This window comes from Pithys albifrons, chromosome 6, assembly GCF_047495875.1.
Source record: "Pithys albifrons albifrons isolate INPA30051 chromosome 6, PitAlb_v1, whole genome shotgun sequence".
Lineage (NCBI taxonomy): Eukaryota > Metazoa > Chordata > Aves > Passeriformes > Thamnophilidae > Pithys > Pithys albifrons.
The window spans coordinates 52081582-52100182 of NC_092463.1; the positions used below are offsets into that span (position 1 = coordinate 52081582).

The 18601-nt window shown below is 37.3% G+C and overlaps 1 protein-coding gene across 1 annotated transcript in view; it reads left to right on the forward strand.

The window, feature by feature from the left end:
- SOX6 (SRY-box transcription factor 6) overlaps positions 1 to 18601 on the forward strand; it is a 262705-nt gene that overhangs the window by 166489 nt on the left and 77615 nt on the right. Inside the window, exons 9-10 of the mRNA XM_071558897.1 lie at positions 2072 to 2170; positions 5177 to 5256. Coding sequence (XP_071414998.1) covers positions 2072 to 2170; positions 5177 to 5256 — 179 coding nt within the window. The remainder of the gene's footprint in view (positions 1 to 2071; positions 2171 to 5176; positions 5257 to 18601) is intronic.

Genomic DNA, 18601 nt, shown 5'->3' on the forward strand with positions numbered 1-18601 from the left:
TGGCAGCTGTTAGGAAGCTAATACTTGCCCAGAGATGCTATGCAGTTAATAGAATTATTTTGCATTCTGAGTGCAGCAAAGCAACTGCATTGGCTTTCTGACTGTGACCACTATACTTACTGCTTGGAACTGGTAGGCAACATGGGTACCATTATACTTTATCTCCCAGTGCAAATTTCCCTTCATTTAACCAATCTCATGCATCCAGGAAAACTTAGTGGGCTGGCGTACCCTTGAACAAGATTAGCATGTCACCATTAGTGCCCTGGGTCAAGAGGAGAAGACAGTGAGTGTAATAAGGAGGCAGACAGTTCCCTCCTCCGTACTGCAGTGACTAAAGTATTACTTCCATCAAGTTTTGTGGCTAAGAGAATAGGGAAGTAGGATGATGATGGAGTAAATATATAAAGCAATGCTGGGCAGGAACCAGATAATACATTGAACAGAACTCAGAGCTATGGTTTGCTCAAAGCAGAGAGTGGGAAGGGTGGTCTCTACGCCAGCTGCACGATGGCAGTCCATGCGACTTGAAAATGTATGATCACTTTTGCTTGATAATCTGCAAATATTTCACGTTATTTCCTTACTGCATCTGGAAAGCATCTCTGAAAAAGATTTTTGAAAATAGAGACATTGAGTAGAGTAAAACTCTCTTTAAAAAGGTTTGTTGAGTGATATGCTGCAGTCTATTTTCAAAGCATTTTTTCATATTTCATACAGAAACTATATAAAGACCATGATTAGAACCACTAAGAAACAACCCCTGTCTGCCCACCTAGGTCATTCAGCTTTATAGACTAAAACAATTTACAAGAGATTTTGCTATGCTATTATACAACATGAAAGTGAAGATTTATTTTCTATCCTGGTGGCAAAAATAGTGAGAAACAGAGCCGATATTTTGGCCTGGTTCTGTTTCTACTTGCACTGGGGCAAATCAATCCTTTGAAATCAAGGAAAGTAGTATTAGGTAAGGCACAGGAAACAAAATTGTCAGGCTTATTGTCATTCGATGACCTCAGTACATTCCAATACTGTGAGATATTTGTCATCAAACTAATTAAACTCCTAGATTATGGTAGCTAATCCACATAACTAATGTCATTCTTAGATGTTCTGGATTTCACTGATATCCTGCATTGTAGTTTCCATTTGGAATAGGCTTTTCAGAAGTTTTTCCTAAAGCTGGAAGGTGGTTTAGATTTTACATAGCTCAGTATTCTATTTTTGGTAGGCTACTGTTCCTCTTGGCAGGTGAGAACAGAAAGTGCACACTGAATCAACTGTATACTGAGTTGGCTTTGCATGGCAGAGGTGCTGCATGAGTCTTGTTTCTAATGGAAATTCCCCAGTTAAAGCCTGTCACGTGTTCCCTGTTGGGTATTACTGGTTGGAACAATAAATTTGTAACTTCAGGATTTGTAGCAATCCCTGTGTGCCTTACGCCTAAACATAGAGGTGAAAGCTGGAAGAGGTAGGCATCTCGATGTTGTCAGGGGGGATTTTGCATGGAAATTTGCAAATTTCTTAATTTTGCAGACATGACCCACAGACAATTGTCGGGGAAACTGATTTGGCTGCAATATGAGGGTGATAAAGTGTAGTTGCATGAAAAGCTATTCAGAACAAAAGGCATAACTGAAGTAGTACCATCAGACAGGGGAGATGCTCTGTAGTATTCCCTTAGGCAGTTACCTCTATTAGCATATTACTCAGTGCTGATGGACCTGTACAAGCAATATGAACCCCTTGTGTGGGTATACTGTGGGAGTGGGGATCTGTATCCTTGCTGAATCCTGGCAGCACCCTGAGGAGAGATACACTTTCCTTGGTCTGTTCATTATGCCTAGAAGGATAGGACCCTGGAATTGGTGATCTCTTACAACTCTTCAGATTTTGTTTCCTCTCATTCTGTGAATACATATGGAGAGTATGCAAGTGGCTGTTTGAATTTCATGTGTGAAGCAACAGATTTTAAGTCACAGTCCCAAAATGAGCAAAACATTATCAAACCAAAAACTTTGTAACTCAGATAAGGAGAGTCAGCTTATGTCTTAAAATTGTGTTTTAGGAAAGACGGGTAATAAAGCAACACCTTCCCCCTACCCTGGGTCTTACAAAAGCCAAACATCCTTCTTTCCACACAGCTCACAAAGCCTTGATATGGAAGGTAAGTCTGTACATCCTATAAATAAAGTCTGCTAAGCTTCATCTCTTCACCCAAGACAAATAGAAACATTTACATTATTTCTATGTAGAACAGCACAGCACAATTGCTCACTGCTTTTATTCATTTGGAAATGTTGCTCAACCTGACAAATGAAACAGAAGTCTGGCATACTTTTCCATGACTTGTAAACACCAATTTATATATAAACAACAGCAGCTAAATGTAAATAGACAATCAGCACAACGAGGAGATTGAAAAGATCAGTTTGCAAAACATGACAGATCTTCTTCTTCCAGCATTCTTCTCACTCCTGTTTATCAAAGACCAGCACACACCAGTACCTAAGGCGGACCTGTCTAAACATGTTCTGCTGCCTCTTGTACAAATTTAAAAGAATGGATCCTCACGCAAATGTTTCAGATTTAGAAACAAATTTGAAAAAAATTGCTGCAATACATTGACTGATTTCTTGCCAGCTATGCAGAAGCTTCTTCATCCATTCTTGCACTGAAACAATATAAATGGAAAATACATACCTGTGTAATTAAAAATTAAAACCAGAGCATTCCTTGCGTGTTCTGTTTGCTCAAGGAAGAAAGAATTACCTTTGCTCTGCTTTTACTGCTTGGTGTCAGCAAAGTACTCCAAAGCTGAATGAGTATTAATTTTTCTTCTCAACACAAAGATGCTACTAACATACCAGGACTTAACCATAATTTAACACATTAAAATATGGGGGGAAAGGGACAGTATTGGGGCTTAATAATGTATAAATGGCATAACTATAAAATTAATTTTCCTGTAACAAAAGAAAAAACTGTAGCCAGCAGGTGAGCAAGAGAACATTACAGGGTGTGGTGGAGATACTATTAAATTAACTGTGAAGCCAAAAACTCTATGTGTGTGCGCGCGCGTGCGCTTGTGGGTATAAAATATCTGGCTATTTCAAACCATAGGAGCATGACAGCTATGAAAAAGGAGTGCCGCAGGGAATTCTTTCAGAGTTTGATTTTTTAAAAAATATGTTTGACATGGAAAATGTTTTAGTACAAATAAAGCAACTGGTATTGAACTTAAAAAGTGTATGCAGAGGGGGAGGGAGAAAGAAGCGATTGCTGTGTGGAACAGGAATGAATAATTCATGATATTTAAAGAAAGAATGCCTCCGAAATGTTCTGCAAGGCAGTCCATGCTGATAAGTCGGATGGTTATTTCCCCCCCATTTAAAGCATCATTAATTCAACATCTTTGTGATTTTTTTAAAAACGTTGTAAGATATTTCTCAAAGAAACATTATTTAACTTAGATTAGGATCTTATTTATTCAGATAATTTAATATAAATATCAAAGAGATGAGTGGAATTATTTAACCATAAAGAGACAGATTTAGCACTTTTAGAAAATAATCTAGGGGGATTTGTTGCCTTTTTTTTTTTTTTTAAAGAAAAAACCCCAAACATCATTGCAAACTAAAATCAACCTCATGAAATGGGGAAAAAAAGAGGAGATATTTTGAACATTACTCCATAGGACACCAGTACAATATAGTGTTAGTGAATGCATTGTAGCAGAGCTCCATACGCAATCAGAATCCAATTGTTACTGGACTGTGTACAAGCACATACTGTGCTCAATGGCCTGATGAGGTATTATGGATATGATGCAAAGAGACCTTGTGGATTAGACATGTACAATTTATTTAAAAAGTGAAACAACTGAACATTTTAACTGAGCTGAATACAGCAGAACTTCAGGTGGTAAAAAAGGAGAGTTCCAAGGAATTCAATGACTGCAAAGATTTCAGCTATTGTTATTTATTTGAGGGGGTTGACAAAAATAAAATCTAGTTCTTGGAATGTCCTGATTATATCATATTGGATTTCCGTGTTTTGCCTTATTGCTGTATTCTGCTTTCAGCATGGAAGAGTTTGTGTAAAAGAGACTGATTTTTGTAAATCTCAAAAATGTACAGAGGAACAGACTGTTAAAATGTAGCCTACAGATCATACATAACACTGACTTTCAATAAGTAGCTTAAGCCAAAGTGATATTCCATTAAATCATATTTACTGTGTAGCTTACCCATCATTGTATTAATTTTTATATTTAAGATTACACAGCTCAATTATTTCAGCCTTCCTTGACTCTTGCATTGACTAGGGATCCCAAGGGCACTGAGTGATGTGTGTATGTGAACACTCACAGGTGCTATAAGACATAATGTTGCAATGCTTGATTTGGAACAATATTATCTCTTTCTAGAGTATTTGTTGTCCCCTCAATGCAGATGACACACATTCTCAGTTTCTAGTGAACAGAACATACAAACTTTAGACCCCTAATCTTCATGTAACCGAGCATCTGTCTAATCTATCAACTTCAGTAAGTCTCCAGATCTAAGAGAAAGTTAAAATTGTACTTCAAGCTATTTTTAAGGTGAATTAATTTTTCTTTCTCTGTGATTACCTTAAAGAAGTTGTTTCAAGACAGAGAACTCCTAAGCAAAATAAGAAACCTCAACCCGTGTTAAGCCAACTCAGTGGCTTTCCTGGGAGCCACTTGACACTGAAAAGAAATCACCCTGCATTAAACTGGACTGAAATTTTTGTGTGATAAATTTCTTTTGTTTTAAGAAACATGTGGTGAAAACAATTTTTTTCCTCCTGGAGCCACTGGGGTTTCCTAGGGTATCTTATCTTTGTGTCTGAGGCGTTAAGGCCCATTTTGTGCCCAGGCTTACACGCTTGATTTGAACATTTGCTTTTGAAAATGAAAATCTCGAGTATGGTATTTATGTTTTGCCAGTTTGCCTACCAGCTATCTGCTAACAAAAAAAGTTCCAAGGGAGTTATGGCAAGTCTGTGCCCAGTGAAGCCTTTTGTTTTTGCAGATGTTTAGGCTTAGAGGAGTGCTGTGGAGCACAGGCAATCCTAGATCCTTGTTTGCACTTGTCTGCTGCTATTTTCTGCTCATTGTCTGAACCTGCACGCATTGTTCTCCCGACAGGTGATAACTACCCTGTGCAGTTCATTCCATCAACAATGGCAGCTGCTGCTGCTTCTGGACTCAGCCCTTTACAGCTCCAGGTATGTGCCAGAACAAAAAAATGTGGGATTGAAGCCAACATTTTAGGGGAAAACTGCTAACCAGCTGTATGCTAAATAATAGTCTGAATGTTAAATAATTTTTTGAGCGCAGCCCAGGAGGATTAACACCTTATGTACTTACAGTACAGCAAATACAGCAACGTGCAGCCAACCTTGATAATGTGAGTGAAAGACATTTTTCTGTGCATTTTTTATTGGCAGTTAATGGGTTTTTTTATTTATATGACCAGTTGATGGGAGATAAGTGCAAAGATCCTTTTGTACTTCAGTTTTCATGTGGTCTCTCCCCTGTTGCTGCAATGCCCTACGTTTAATTGGAGCAGTCAGTATATTCAAGCAAATTTGTGGGTTTGGGGTTTTTTGTTGTTGCCTTTTTTTTTTTCCCCAGACAGTGTGGTGCTGACAATACAATAAATTGAAAACTCTTTTAGCTTCTGTGTTTAGGTAATCTCAGCCTTTTTGTGCATTAAGCTGATCAGATGCCAAGCATGGTCAGGAGCCTTAGTTTGGCCATTTATTTATTTTTGGCACATATAGAATGAAATGTTGTGAAAGAAAGATTTATGTGCCATATTATTAGCTAGCTTCTTGTGGCAAGAAGTTTTTAATTTCACCAGCAACGACACAACAATGTCATAAATAATGAAGAAACAGTCAAAAGCTTTCAGAGTTAAAATGTGTGGAAAGAAAGTGACAGTGAACATGAGAGGAAAGGCCATTAAAGATGCATGTAACTATTTGCAAGTAAACCTTTGAAACCCCTATTTGAGTTAGGTTAGAGTCAAGTTCAGAAGTGAAGTAGGAATAAATTGTGCCTAGAGTATCATAGTATTGCCATGTTAATATCCAAATATCTACTTTGCTTATTTTCTGCAATTATATAATTTTCCAGAGGGATCAAGAAAATTGAAAATCCTGTCATCTTTACCCTATGGTGATATTCTTGCTAAATTAACTTAGGATAAGTGAGAATGGGACTAGAATTTGCTGTTCATTGATGGTCCAGAGCTGGCAAAAAAGACGCCTTGAGCTTAGCTCCGACCTAACATACAATCAAAATTTGAAAAGAGAACACCCTGACTCTGCAGGCAAAGATCTCCAAAAAATCCTTTTGGGTCATGATAATGTGATATTAAGACTATACCTCGGACAGGCTTCAAACCAAAGAGAAGTGTCTCAAAAGGAAAAATAGCAAGCAGGTATCCTTTGAAAGTCTGTATTTGACTACTTATGGAAGTGGAAGTCTTATTAGCTTTACTTGAGAAAATATGCTGCAGAAATCATCTTTGTGAATAGAGAGAATATTTTTGCTGCTTTGAAATGCACTAAAACAGGTAGTGTGCCTACAAAAGACTGTAAAGCAGGAAAGGATGAAAACTGTTCAACTGTCAAACAAACAGGATCTAAACCACAGACATTCCCGATTCTTTCCTTTTACATGATCCATTTGTACCTTGACCCACATAGTTGTACATCAGACTCTAACTCAGCCTACAGCAATACTGCGATTTCATTAAGCTGCAGAAATGAAAGACTAATTGTTAAACATGGTGAGAACAATCAGAGAGAAAACAACCAGTGAAGAAAGTGGTGCTAGTAAATTTGGAAACATTCAGGCATGAGGGGCCTGAATTTCCATTTCGATATATTTCTGGTAACAGACTTATTTTGTTTGTTTGTTTCCCCCCTTTTATTTGAATTTAAGCTCTAGGGGATTTCAAAAACTTTAATGTTTCAGGATTATAAGAATTTCAGTAATAGAGTGCTTAACCTTCATTTGATACCTGCTTATCAGATTGTCAAATCCTACTATTAATATTCTTCTTGTGTCAATTCCCTAAGCATTCCCTGAATGAGTACTTATTTCAGTGTGTTTGTTGGAGAAATTTGTTGTTACACTTGATGAGTCATGAAGACTGTTGGGGTGTAGCATTTCAGCTCATTTTTCCATCTATGCTTCCTTTCCTGCTTCTTTGTACATTCTGCTTCCTTTCTTCCATGCACCCCACCCACTTATTTATTTACATGAATGCTGTGGCCATGATATCTGGGTATTTCTCAAGTGCTTAAAAATACTGATCACAGAACTAATCTCTGTTCCTTTCAGCCAGTGGGAGAAATAGCTAATCCGTCTGCAGGTTTGGTTTTGTTTCTACATGAGAGTATGTCTAATATATATGTTTAGAGGGAAAGCTATGTCAAATGAAAGAGCTTTGCAGTAGCTCTAACATTTCAACTTTACCAGGACATTATTATTATCTCCAAAATTATGTTCTGTAATCTGTATCCACTTGCAGTGGAAATTCTATCTCCTTCAAACTTGTAATTTCTCCTTTTCTTTTCTACGTATGGGTTTTTTTGGGATGATCATGCTCCAGGTGGGAGCTAGCATCAAATTTGTGTTCTCATCCTTCTGTGTGTTAGGGAAACTTCTATGCAAACTCTGAATCTAACAGCACAGGGAGCATTTTATGCCCAGGTACATTATGTAACAATAGCAATTATTACCCAGAGGATGTTTCTCCAGTGGGCAAGTTGTAATTAATGATTTGCCTATCTTATTCAAGCTATTTATAATACTTCACATTAATCAGCTCATGGTAAATACCAGTAATGCTCAGTTGTAGCCTTCAGTATCCTGAAATAAAATAGTAACTCCATATATTTATACCAGCATGTTCCTGAATTGGTGGCTTGCTCCACTTTGAGTGGATATCAGCTAGCTTCTTTTGTTCTGTATACTGATCTCATGAGGGTTTCATTGACAGTGCTGCTGACAAAAAGACTTAAAACTCTGTGTTCCACCCTTCCAACTGATGGTTCAGCCCCATCTCACCAGTTTCCTCAACAACTCAGCCAAAGTACAGTCTCTAAGTATAGTCTAATCAGAAAACCCAAGCTATTTCTGTCCACCACTGCAGCTTTGCACAACTGTTAGTGAATCTGAACAAATCAACCTTCTGCTAAACAGTTTACAGATATATTACCAAATACACCTGTAGCCTGAATGCATAGTGGTGTGTGAAACAGTTCTGATGCATGTATGTAACAAAAACATGTTGCTTTAATTAATCAGTGGGATCTGTAAAACCTGTTGAGAATGTTCCTTTTGCTCCTCTTTTTACACAGTTTCTCACATTTACCATTTCCATGAATCCTTTCCTAAGTTGTCAAATGTTTGCACTGGTATTAACTGATTCTAGACATGTGTGGCCAGCAATCTTGCCAAAATTAGTGAACTTGATCGTGAAATGGGTTTTCCCAGATCTCATGTTGCTGACAGCAGTAGCCTTGTTATTGGGAAGTCACAGTGGTGGCAGAGGTGGCACCAAACATCCTTAGTTTTAAACAAGGAATGTTACCATATGCTCTTTATTGTTTTAAAAAAATTTGCCTTCATTCTTGCGTATTTCTACAAAGTTGTCTATGTGGAAAACAAGGAAATGTTGCAACTCTCTCAACCACGACTGATAAACTGTTGATAGAAATGGAAGCACTACAATGATGCTAGCTGGAGTTGTTCCTAAACAAAGTGAACTCTAGGAAAAAAAAAACAAAACAAAAAAGCTTACGTTCATAACTCTTTCCCCAAACTATTTGTGTAATTTGTCCTTCAAAATTTATCGCTTATAACACTAATGAACCTTGGCAAGTCTTAACTATAGTTGCAGCTGTGTTCTTGAAATCTGAAGTTTTTATAATCCCGTTTAAAAAAAAGTTAACTAAACGCATATTTGTCTATTTCTTTTCTGCCTTTCCATTTCATCCTGTTCCTCAATACTCTGGTCTAATTGCAGACAAATTAAATGACCTTTTTTTTTATTGCTGGGTGCAGATCTAGTGTACTGCTGAAGCATTGCATAGCCTGCCTCAGGGGCACAATATTAGTAGAGGGAAGGCCAAAGAATGCTATTTTTAGTTGAACAGTTCAGCAGATGGAGGCATGAATACTCATATATCTGAAGGTTGAGGGGTTTGAACCATTAATTTTGATAATGTATTTAACCCTGGGAACAATCAGAAACTGTAACTCCAAGGTTACAATGCATTTGACCTTTAGAGAACGGAGGGCACTTGGTACAGTAAACAATATATTACATTTCTACTTATTCCAATTCTCTCACACATATAAATTTCAGGACATAGTTGACATTTGCTTTCCTCAGCTATTTTAGTACTGGTCCTTAAAGTAAGTCAAGAAGAATGTGGAGGAAAGAGGCCAATGTAATGCGACAGTCATGTAAATATGGCCTTTAAATAGCTAAGTTGTTAAACGTGGCCCTTTATGAAGAAATATTATTCTCAGGAACTAGAATCTATGTGACTTATTATTTCAATGAAAAAGTTGTTTTAGTGGACTGCTGCTCTTACGGAGTTTCCTCTATATGTTGTAACCTTAACGCAATTTTTCAGTGGGGCTAATGTGATCTGATAGTGATAGCTCACACTGGAGGTGATTTGGTCCCACTCTGGTACCACATCATGCAAAGTGATGTACCTGCCTTATGTCTTATTAAATGATGCATGCTCCTCTTCGACAAATACAGCAGTTAAATATCACGCAGCTTAAGTATTTCTAATTAAAATATCTCCATGTGTCAGCATATTGGTAATGTATTATTTTAATCCATTTATTTTGTTTATGAAACAGTGACATATGTTTAGATTGTGAAATATATGAGCCTTAAAAATCACTTTATTGAAGAAAATTAATTTCTACAATGCTGTCTCAGTAATGTGTTCACTCACCCAGTCAGTCACTGGCAGGGCTGCCAGTCTTAATGTTGGTTAGACACAGTTTAACAGTTTTATCTGACATAACACTCTCGGATGTAGGCAATAATATTTTTTGAAATGCAAGAACCATGGGGTTTTCCTTTTTCTTTTCTTTTCTTTTCTTTTCTTTTCTTTTCTTTTCTTTTCTTTTCTTTTCTTTTCTTTTCTTTTCTTTTCTTTTCTTTTCTTTTCTTTTCTTTTCTTTTCTTTTCTTTTCTTTTCTTTTCTTTTCTTTTCTTTTCTTTTCTTTTCTTTTCTTTCTTTTCTTTTCTTTTCTTTTTTCTTTTCTTTTCTTCTTTTTTTTCTTTTTTTTTTTTTTACTACAGCTAAGAATGAGAATCGGGTAAATGTGAAAGAGATTTGGTTAGACCAATCAAAATTAAAAATAGCTAGTTACCTTTTCAAAGTTAGACACTGTAATTTGTTTGTCAGTGGGTAGATGTTTGGGTCAGCACTGTGAGTGAGTGACTGTCAACGGGAATTCCTGCAAGACAAGTAATTTCCCTCAATGTATTACTGACAGATTGCTCACTTCTTCGAATCACTAGAGAAAACAAACTTAATATTGTTACAGGCAGAGTTTCTGTCTTCATTAGCCTTATAGAATGATTTTATCTAGCATTCAAAGACTATTGAGCTCTAGGTGGACATGTTTTAACAGAATGTCCCTTATTATGATACCGTGAATAGTGGTCTAAATTAAGGGGATGGTGTGTGTAAATTTCAATATATGGAAGTAGTAAATCAAATATTTTGGTCCTTTTTTTATGTTGAAATTTGTATTGTAGCAAAGAAAGGAAAGAGGTCGAAAGAAGATTTTATTAGGGCTCTGAGAGACCAAGCATGCCCTTTAATGAAAATAAAATTAAAAATATGCCAGCCTTGCAATACTTAAGAAAATTTAATTAAAATCAATGAAATAGTTATACTTGTGCTTTTCCCTACTTGAATGTTTATGTCTGTGTATGTAATATCTGTGTTATCAAATTGAATTATATCAGTGGCAGTATCAATGAAAATGATGTCATTGAGACAATATTTTACCATATGACCTCCTTTCTTTGCCGAATTTCTTCTCCTACTCCTTCTCATCTTCAGTCCTGAATTATCTGCCAAAGTGATTTACATTAGGAAAGGGCAGGCCATCAAAATTGAGACCTTTCGCAGAAAAATACCAATTGTGATGAAATTTTGCCCAAGACTATTTTACTAGCTCCCCCAGTAATGTCATCCCTGATCAAAAGGAGAGAAAATCTCCTTATTCTCTTCATGCTGGTAAAACGGGACAGATAGACAAACAAACAAAGCTACTAGCTAGAGTAATCAGCCTGGCACAGAAGCACTGAAGCTGTGAGATGCTTTTTGCACCCATTTAATGCCCTGTACCTCCAATAACTGCTTTAAATGGCATGTCTTTGTTCCACTCATTCTTGCTTAGTGGAAGAGTGCCACATTATTGAGTAAACAAAGTATAGGAATGTTTAAAAAAGAGCTTGTCCCTATAGTCTGTAGCATTTCTAGTACTTGTCTTGCCAGTGGTAAGCCTGAGACCATTCCTGGGCTAGTGTTTGCCCCCGTTGCAAGAAAGTCACTAACCACCTGACTGTCACCCAGCCTGACACAAGCTCTCTCTTTCTGTTCCCTTTAGATGCCCAATCCCTCCTCCACCTTTGGTAGTGCTCCTGTCCTGCTCCTGCTCTCCTCTCCCAAGAGGGAAGAGTTTTCAATCTGGCAGCTAGGGATCAGGCTCCTGGCACAATTCCCACCTTTTGCACCTTTAGATCTTACTGAGCAGGACAGCTGCCTTCCAGGCCCATATGCTCTGTTCCAGGGAGAATTTCCCATTAAGAACATAAATGGCACAGACATCAACGCACTTACCAGGAAACTTCTATGTTTTAAAAGGATATCATCCTTATAGCCTAGATTGCAAGAGGTTTCCTGCATCTCTTCAGTCTATATCAAGGCAGAAGCTAGAGCCCAAGTGACTGGAGGAGGCTGAGCCCCCAGCATCAACAAGATGTTCTTGCTGCTTTAACCACTGGCTGCCCCTCACTGAAAGCCCAGGCTCTATTTTAAAATCATTGTGCTTTGCAAAGCTCCTTCCCTGGGGTATGTATTCACTCAGAAGCCAGTAAGAAGCAAATAAGTTACTGCTGCATTTACTGACAGAGCACCAGAGGCACCAGTACTACAGAGTGCCGTCAGGGGACAAGCACGTTTTTTAAATCTCTTTTAAAACTGTGGCATCCCTTTGGGGAATAGGCTGACTGTGAGGCATACTTCAAGCTTTCTAGAAATGTATATGGTGTATGCCTTACAGGAACTAGCTGCAAGTGAATATGTTTCTGGAATTTTATTACACTTCTGATAACCATAGAGCAAGCTGCTTAATTTGGCTACAAATTATAAACATGAACGATTTTTTCCTGTGAAGGTGTTAACATATTTGGTTGTTTAGGAACTTAACAAGAATCTGATTTAAAAAAAGAAGTCTTTTAAGTCAGGTCACAAAAGAAAATAATATAATTCATTTCATCATTCCTTCCTGACTAATTGCTACAGAAAAACTAAAACTTAATAGCTCACCTTTCATCTATGCTAAGAGTTTTAAGAATAAGAGTGCTAGATTAGAGCTTCTAAATGTAGACAAACACATGAAGCCATGCTCAAAGACAGCAGAAGGATTCTCTTAAAGATGCCTGGACTGGAAAGATATCATCACGTGCCTCATTTCCAAGGGTCTTTGACTATAAGACCATATGCCCTTTCACTGACCCAGCTCAGAAAGAAAGGGAAATTGATGGGAGACGAGATAAAACTAATAAAACTCATCAAGCCAGTGTGTAGATATTGCAGTCTCCAAGAGGAAGAGTCTTTATGAATGATGAAGTAGGAATGGTATGGCCTCTATGCCCTACTTGTCTAAAATGTGTTTGATCTGTGATGCTTTTAGAATCCATATGATTGAGAAATTAGAAAAATGTCCTAACTAGGAAGTATTGGAATCACCTGCCTATTCTTGACTCAGCAAGGAGGCTACATATGGCTGGAGGCACACCAGAAGGCTTGCATGGCATTCATGACAAAGGGACTGGAGGGAGGAGCATATTAAGGTGCACAAGATGAAAATACATGATGCTGAAATGTCCGTATTACAGGATTTTTTGATACTTAGAGGAATCATTCAGAAAATCTAGTGAAGTCATCATAATAGGGTGTGTATTTTGGTGATGTACATGAATTATAGTAAATACCTAAGCATGAAAAATGAAAAAGTATTTCAGGTGTAGGTATAGTGAGAATGTTCAGTCAGGTCCACTGGCATTTTTAGAAGTGAAAAGTCAAAGAGGCAAAGTCCTCTCAAAGAAGAGAATAATTTCTCCTACACACTAGAAAACAGAATAAGTCACTAGCTTTAACTGGTTTACAGCATTATTAAATAACACTTCTGTGAACTATCCACAGTAATTCATTCAGTACAGGTCATGTGTTCTGCTGCAGTCTTCAACACCTAGGGAAGGACTAAGATCAGGCCTCATGGCCTGTTTAATCCGGACCCAACACTGTTGCTGAAGTATCATCACACCCACTGCGGTTCAGGAAGCGTGGCAGTCGTATGCCCAGTTCACATTTTCAGATGAATTGTGGTGAAATACATTAGCTTCCAATGAATTTATAATAGTGAGTTCCCAGTTACCTGTTTTTGAGGTGCAAATGTGAATTCTTTTTTAGATGTAATTTTTATAAGTCCATTTGAATATCTTTGCATAATTTTGTGTGTACTTCCTTTAAGGAAATTATTTAATTTTCCTTGAAGATGCATGAAAGTTCAAAATATACAGTAAGAGATCAATGTAAGCGATCTGCTAAGCGACCTGTAAAGCACAATTATTTCCAATGCTTTAAAATACCTGTAAGCTGGGCAGGTTTTCTGCTTCACAAAGAAAACATTTCACTGTTTTCTGCATTTAAATAATATACATTTAAACTGTGTTGACTTATCAGGTAACACAGCAGGCTGAACAGGGACAAACTATTTTTAATGGTATGATAATTGAATGGGATCCTAGAGATGCACCTGAGTAACTTTTTTTCCCAGATGTACCCCAGCTGACTGATAAAGCTTCTCCTGATCAGTAGAGCCAGTATATATTTATTATGTCCCTGTCTTCTGTCCATTTTTACAGTGAAGATTATAGAATGGATGTGAGCTACCACATGAACTGTGTCTCTTATAAAAGTAAGAAAACATTGTAGTTTCCAATCCCATGCAGCACTTTCAAATATTCAGCTCTTAAATCTAGGCATCTTCTGACAAGGTGGGGATTCAGAAATGGGCATAGAGGTAGTTTAAATGGGACTCTTCCTTTTTTCTGACTTGCACCCACTTGTTGCTGGGATGGTGTCTCATTATTCTGTCATGGGAGCCTGAAGAAATTTCATTGTAGTGCTTTTGCCTCTCAGTATGCTTAGCAGTAGTGAGCATTCAGTTTTTCTGTTCTGTATTGTACAGTTCTACATAGGGAAATATTGCAATCATTACATTAGGCAATTTCTCCATCTGGATGGTCAGAGTGTGAATGAACCCACCAATTTATGCCAGATTTTATGAAATACTTATGAAGAAGATTTATTGCCCCTTATTTTCCATGTCCTGGCTTCTTTCTTAGTTACTAATGCCTTGATTTTCCTGTCTGCTGACTGGTTGACAAACGTAGAAGGTGTACACTAGAAGCACCAATTGCACAACTATCTTCTGTCCTGAATTGGTTTAATCCCCTATTGGATTAGGAGAATAATTATGTTTTTAGACCCCTTCAACTAAGATTGTCTACATTACTGGCAATCATAGCAGTGACATGGACATGTGCTTACTAGGAAACTCATTCACTAACTCATTTCACACAGCTCAACAAGCAGTTACTCATAATCCCTTGTAATCCTGCTGACATGAGACCGACTGAAATTCCTGACTTCTCTCACAAAACCTATCTATGTGTTAACATTTTAAAAAATAAATATCTGAAATTCTGAAATGCAAAATTTTATAAGCTTTGATAGCTATCATCCCTTCAGCAAACTTACTGTAATTAATTGCTTTTCAATCAGATAATTTTATTTCCCTTATCACAGTGATCCTCTTTAAGCAGTTCCTTTTTTTTACACTAGCTTTAGTGCAGAACACATTTCTACAGATGAAGTGTGTGAAACTGAATTTGTGAGTTAACTGCTTTTCATATAGACCTCTCACATTTATTGTTAAAAATACTTTATGTTAGCAGTAAGGAACAAAACCCAGATTTTTTTAAAGAGCTTCTAAAAGAATATGAGAAAACATTTTAAATTCTTTCTATGAATAACTTGATTTAAAGTGTCACCAGAGAAGGTAATATTATGATAGCATAAAGTGAATGAAAAAACCTGCACTCTGATGCAACCATCTGGTTATATTTTCATGTTTTCCTGATAGATCTGGTTATATTTTTAGTTTAAATAAATACTGCTTATTCTCTTTTGTTGGTCACAAGAGAAGGAGTTTAAAACACTAGAGCCTTTGTTTGCAGGTATCTTTGGAGCCATGATACCTGGTCCTTGCTTGTTTTCCTGGGTGAGCTTGTTAGTCTGTTAACTTTAGTGCTATCCACAATTATTATGAGGTAGAATTTATGCCAAGAAAATGCCAATAACAAATTCTAATAGTAGCAAACATAGGAAAAATCACATGTAGATTTAACATTTCACATGTTTTCTTTCCATTATCCATTGGAAACTTGAAATTACATTTTCAAGCAAATGCAGTTGTCCTTTGCTGTGACTGGCTTTTTACCAAAGGTATTCAGGCATACTTGCCTGTCTTCTTCCATATAAAAACTATAATTGTTTTAAGAAGTGCTTGTCATAGTTATTTTGTAAAATCATAAAAAAGTTAAAGATTTTTTTTTTTGTGAATTTCAAGATGTGTAGTACCATATATAATCTGGGAGAACCACAAAGATAAGGCAATTGTGTTCTTTCCTGTGCATGGTAAATAGCAGGAGAATTGTGATCAAAAAGTAGCATATCAGTAATGTGACAGCATTAAATGAAGGAATGCAAATCTTTGTTTTTAAAGAAAGATTTTACTGATGTTTCTGCTATCCTCCTGCAGAGGAAATGGCTATAGATAGAATCATAGAATCATAGAATCGATTGGGTTGGAAAAGACCTCCAAGATCATCAAGTCCAACCCTTGGTCCAACTCTAGTCCATTTACTAGATCATGGCACTCAGCGCCCACGTCCAATCTGCATTTAAAAATCTCTAGGGATGGTGAATCCACCACCTCTCTGGGCAGGCCATTCCAATGCCTGATTACTCTCTCTGTAAAGAATTTTTTTCTGATATCCAATTTAAATTTCCCCTGGCAGAGCTTAAGCCCGTGCCCCCTTGTCCTATTGCTGAGTGCCTGGGAGAAGAGACCAGCCCCACCTGGCTATAACTTCCCTTCAGGTAGTTATAGACAGTGATGAGGTCACCTCTGAGCCTCCTCTTCTCCAGGCTAAACAACCCCAGCTCCCTCAGCCTTTCCCCATAGGGCTTGTGCTTTACAATCTTTTTTTCTTGATATTTGCAATATTTTATTAAAATAGCAATTTTATTAATGCTGATGTTTTATCTTTACTAGGAATACTTTATGGTTGTATTCAGCTATACTTAGTTCAAGTGCTGCAGTAATGCAGCATCAGTGTATCCATTTCACGAGGAGCACAGAGAAAATGGTGACTTGTTCAGGTTCACAGAGGGTGGGCGAGTTTAAATGGAAGGTCTGGGGGATGATCCGTCTTTTCTGGGTTCAGGTGCTCACCCTGTGCAGAGGTGGGACACAGAAGTATTTAGTCCCTCCTGCCCTCTGTGCTCCTGTTTCCTGGCACACAGGGGTTGAGCCATGTCCCCGGCCTGGGCAGAGAAAAGGGTATGCTGGGAGGTTGCACTGTGAGAGTGCTCCTGCTCTGTAAGTACAGAGCAAGACTGCAAGTTTAACAGCCTCTCATTAAGTCCTCCTCTTGAGAAAAAATACAGCGAAAAAAGAGGCACTCTCAGTTTGGGCTTTGATCTTCCTTTCATAAACAACTCAAAGAATTTGCATGGGAGCAGGCAATGATTCCATTATTGTCGCTAACGAAAATACAAGAGAATAGGTACACAAAGTGGAAGAGACGAGAACAGTTAGCACTCCTTTATTCCTTGTCAAAACTTAATCTCGATCAACTAAAAATATTTCCTCTTTTTGTCATGCCTCAAGATAAAATGTCAATGTTTACATACTCCCATCTTTTAGACAAAAGATCTGTATTGTTTTTGAACTCCTAAGTTACTGTCTATAGGAAATTATAAATATGTAAGAGATGTCTAGGTTTATCTTATTATTAAGTTGAGGGTTTTTTCTTGTTTTTTTGGGGGGATTTTTTTTTGTTTTAATGAAGAGCAGCTGCTATAACCTCAACAAACACTTTGTGTTATGTGCTTCTGTGCTTTCTCTTATTTTGTACTTTATGTCAAAATACTTCATTCTTACACCATAACGAATTAAACCAGAGTAAAGTTAGCAAGATGAGATGCTAATGTGTCTGTTCCCCCATTAGGAGAAAAAGTGGTAGGCATAAATTGTGTAGAAAGGGTTGTTTTTGGTTTTGTTTTTTTTTTTTTTTTCTTATCACATCATCCTTCCTGATATTGGCATTTTCAGTCTGGAGAACAAATGACCCAACTCCAATTTTGGGGTTCCAAGCATTTTGTGTCAATTTTTGTGTCTGCATAGATTTTTTTAGTGATATGTATACTGAGCTATCCAACTGCAGTGTTTCATTCCCACCTTCCAAGTCCCTACTTTGTGTGCAGTCTCAGTGTATTCAGCAGGTTGTACGCCAGCAGATGAAACAGATGTTTAGGCCATACTGGAATGAAGCGGCATGCTGCATCAGGACCTGGATATTCCTCTTGACATCTGGATGCTGCTGGGCTGGGAAGCCTGCCTTAGGCCGGGAGGCTAGAGGAGCCTTGTGGCAGTAAACATAGGGTCCTTGCTGCTCTTTAAGCGATTAGTGCACTGAAGCAGCAATAATGCTGAATTATCGCTTGGTTGCATTCTTCTAAGGAATCTTGGGACAAAGGGATAGTCAAGGAGGAGTATTTACAGTAAAGTCATGTTCAGAAGACAAGACTAATTACTGTGTATTAAAAAGCTTGCTTTTGACTAATTTAATAGTAAAATTATTATGAATACTTCAGGAAACTTTTTACAAACCAGCAAACAAATAGCTTACACAAACTCTTTTATCATTTAAAGTCATTAAGATAAAAAAAAGGACAATTTCAGCTACTTTCCAATTTCATGCCCTAGTCAAATTGTATGGAACAGACAACAAAATATGACTGAATACATGAAATTGAAGTTATACTAGTGTCCATGCCTACTAGAGACAAAAATGTGAACTTCTAATAGCTGCAGGGAAGAATATTAGGTATGAAAACTGTCTCACTTATATATTGATTCTTTATAGTTTCA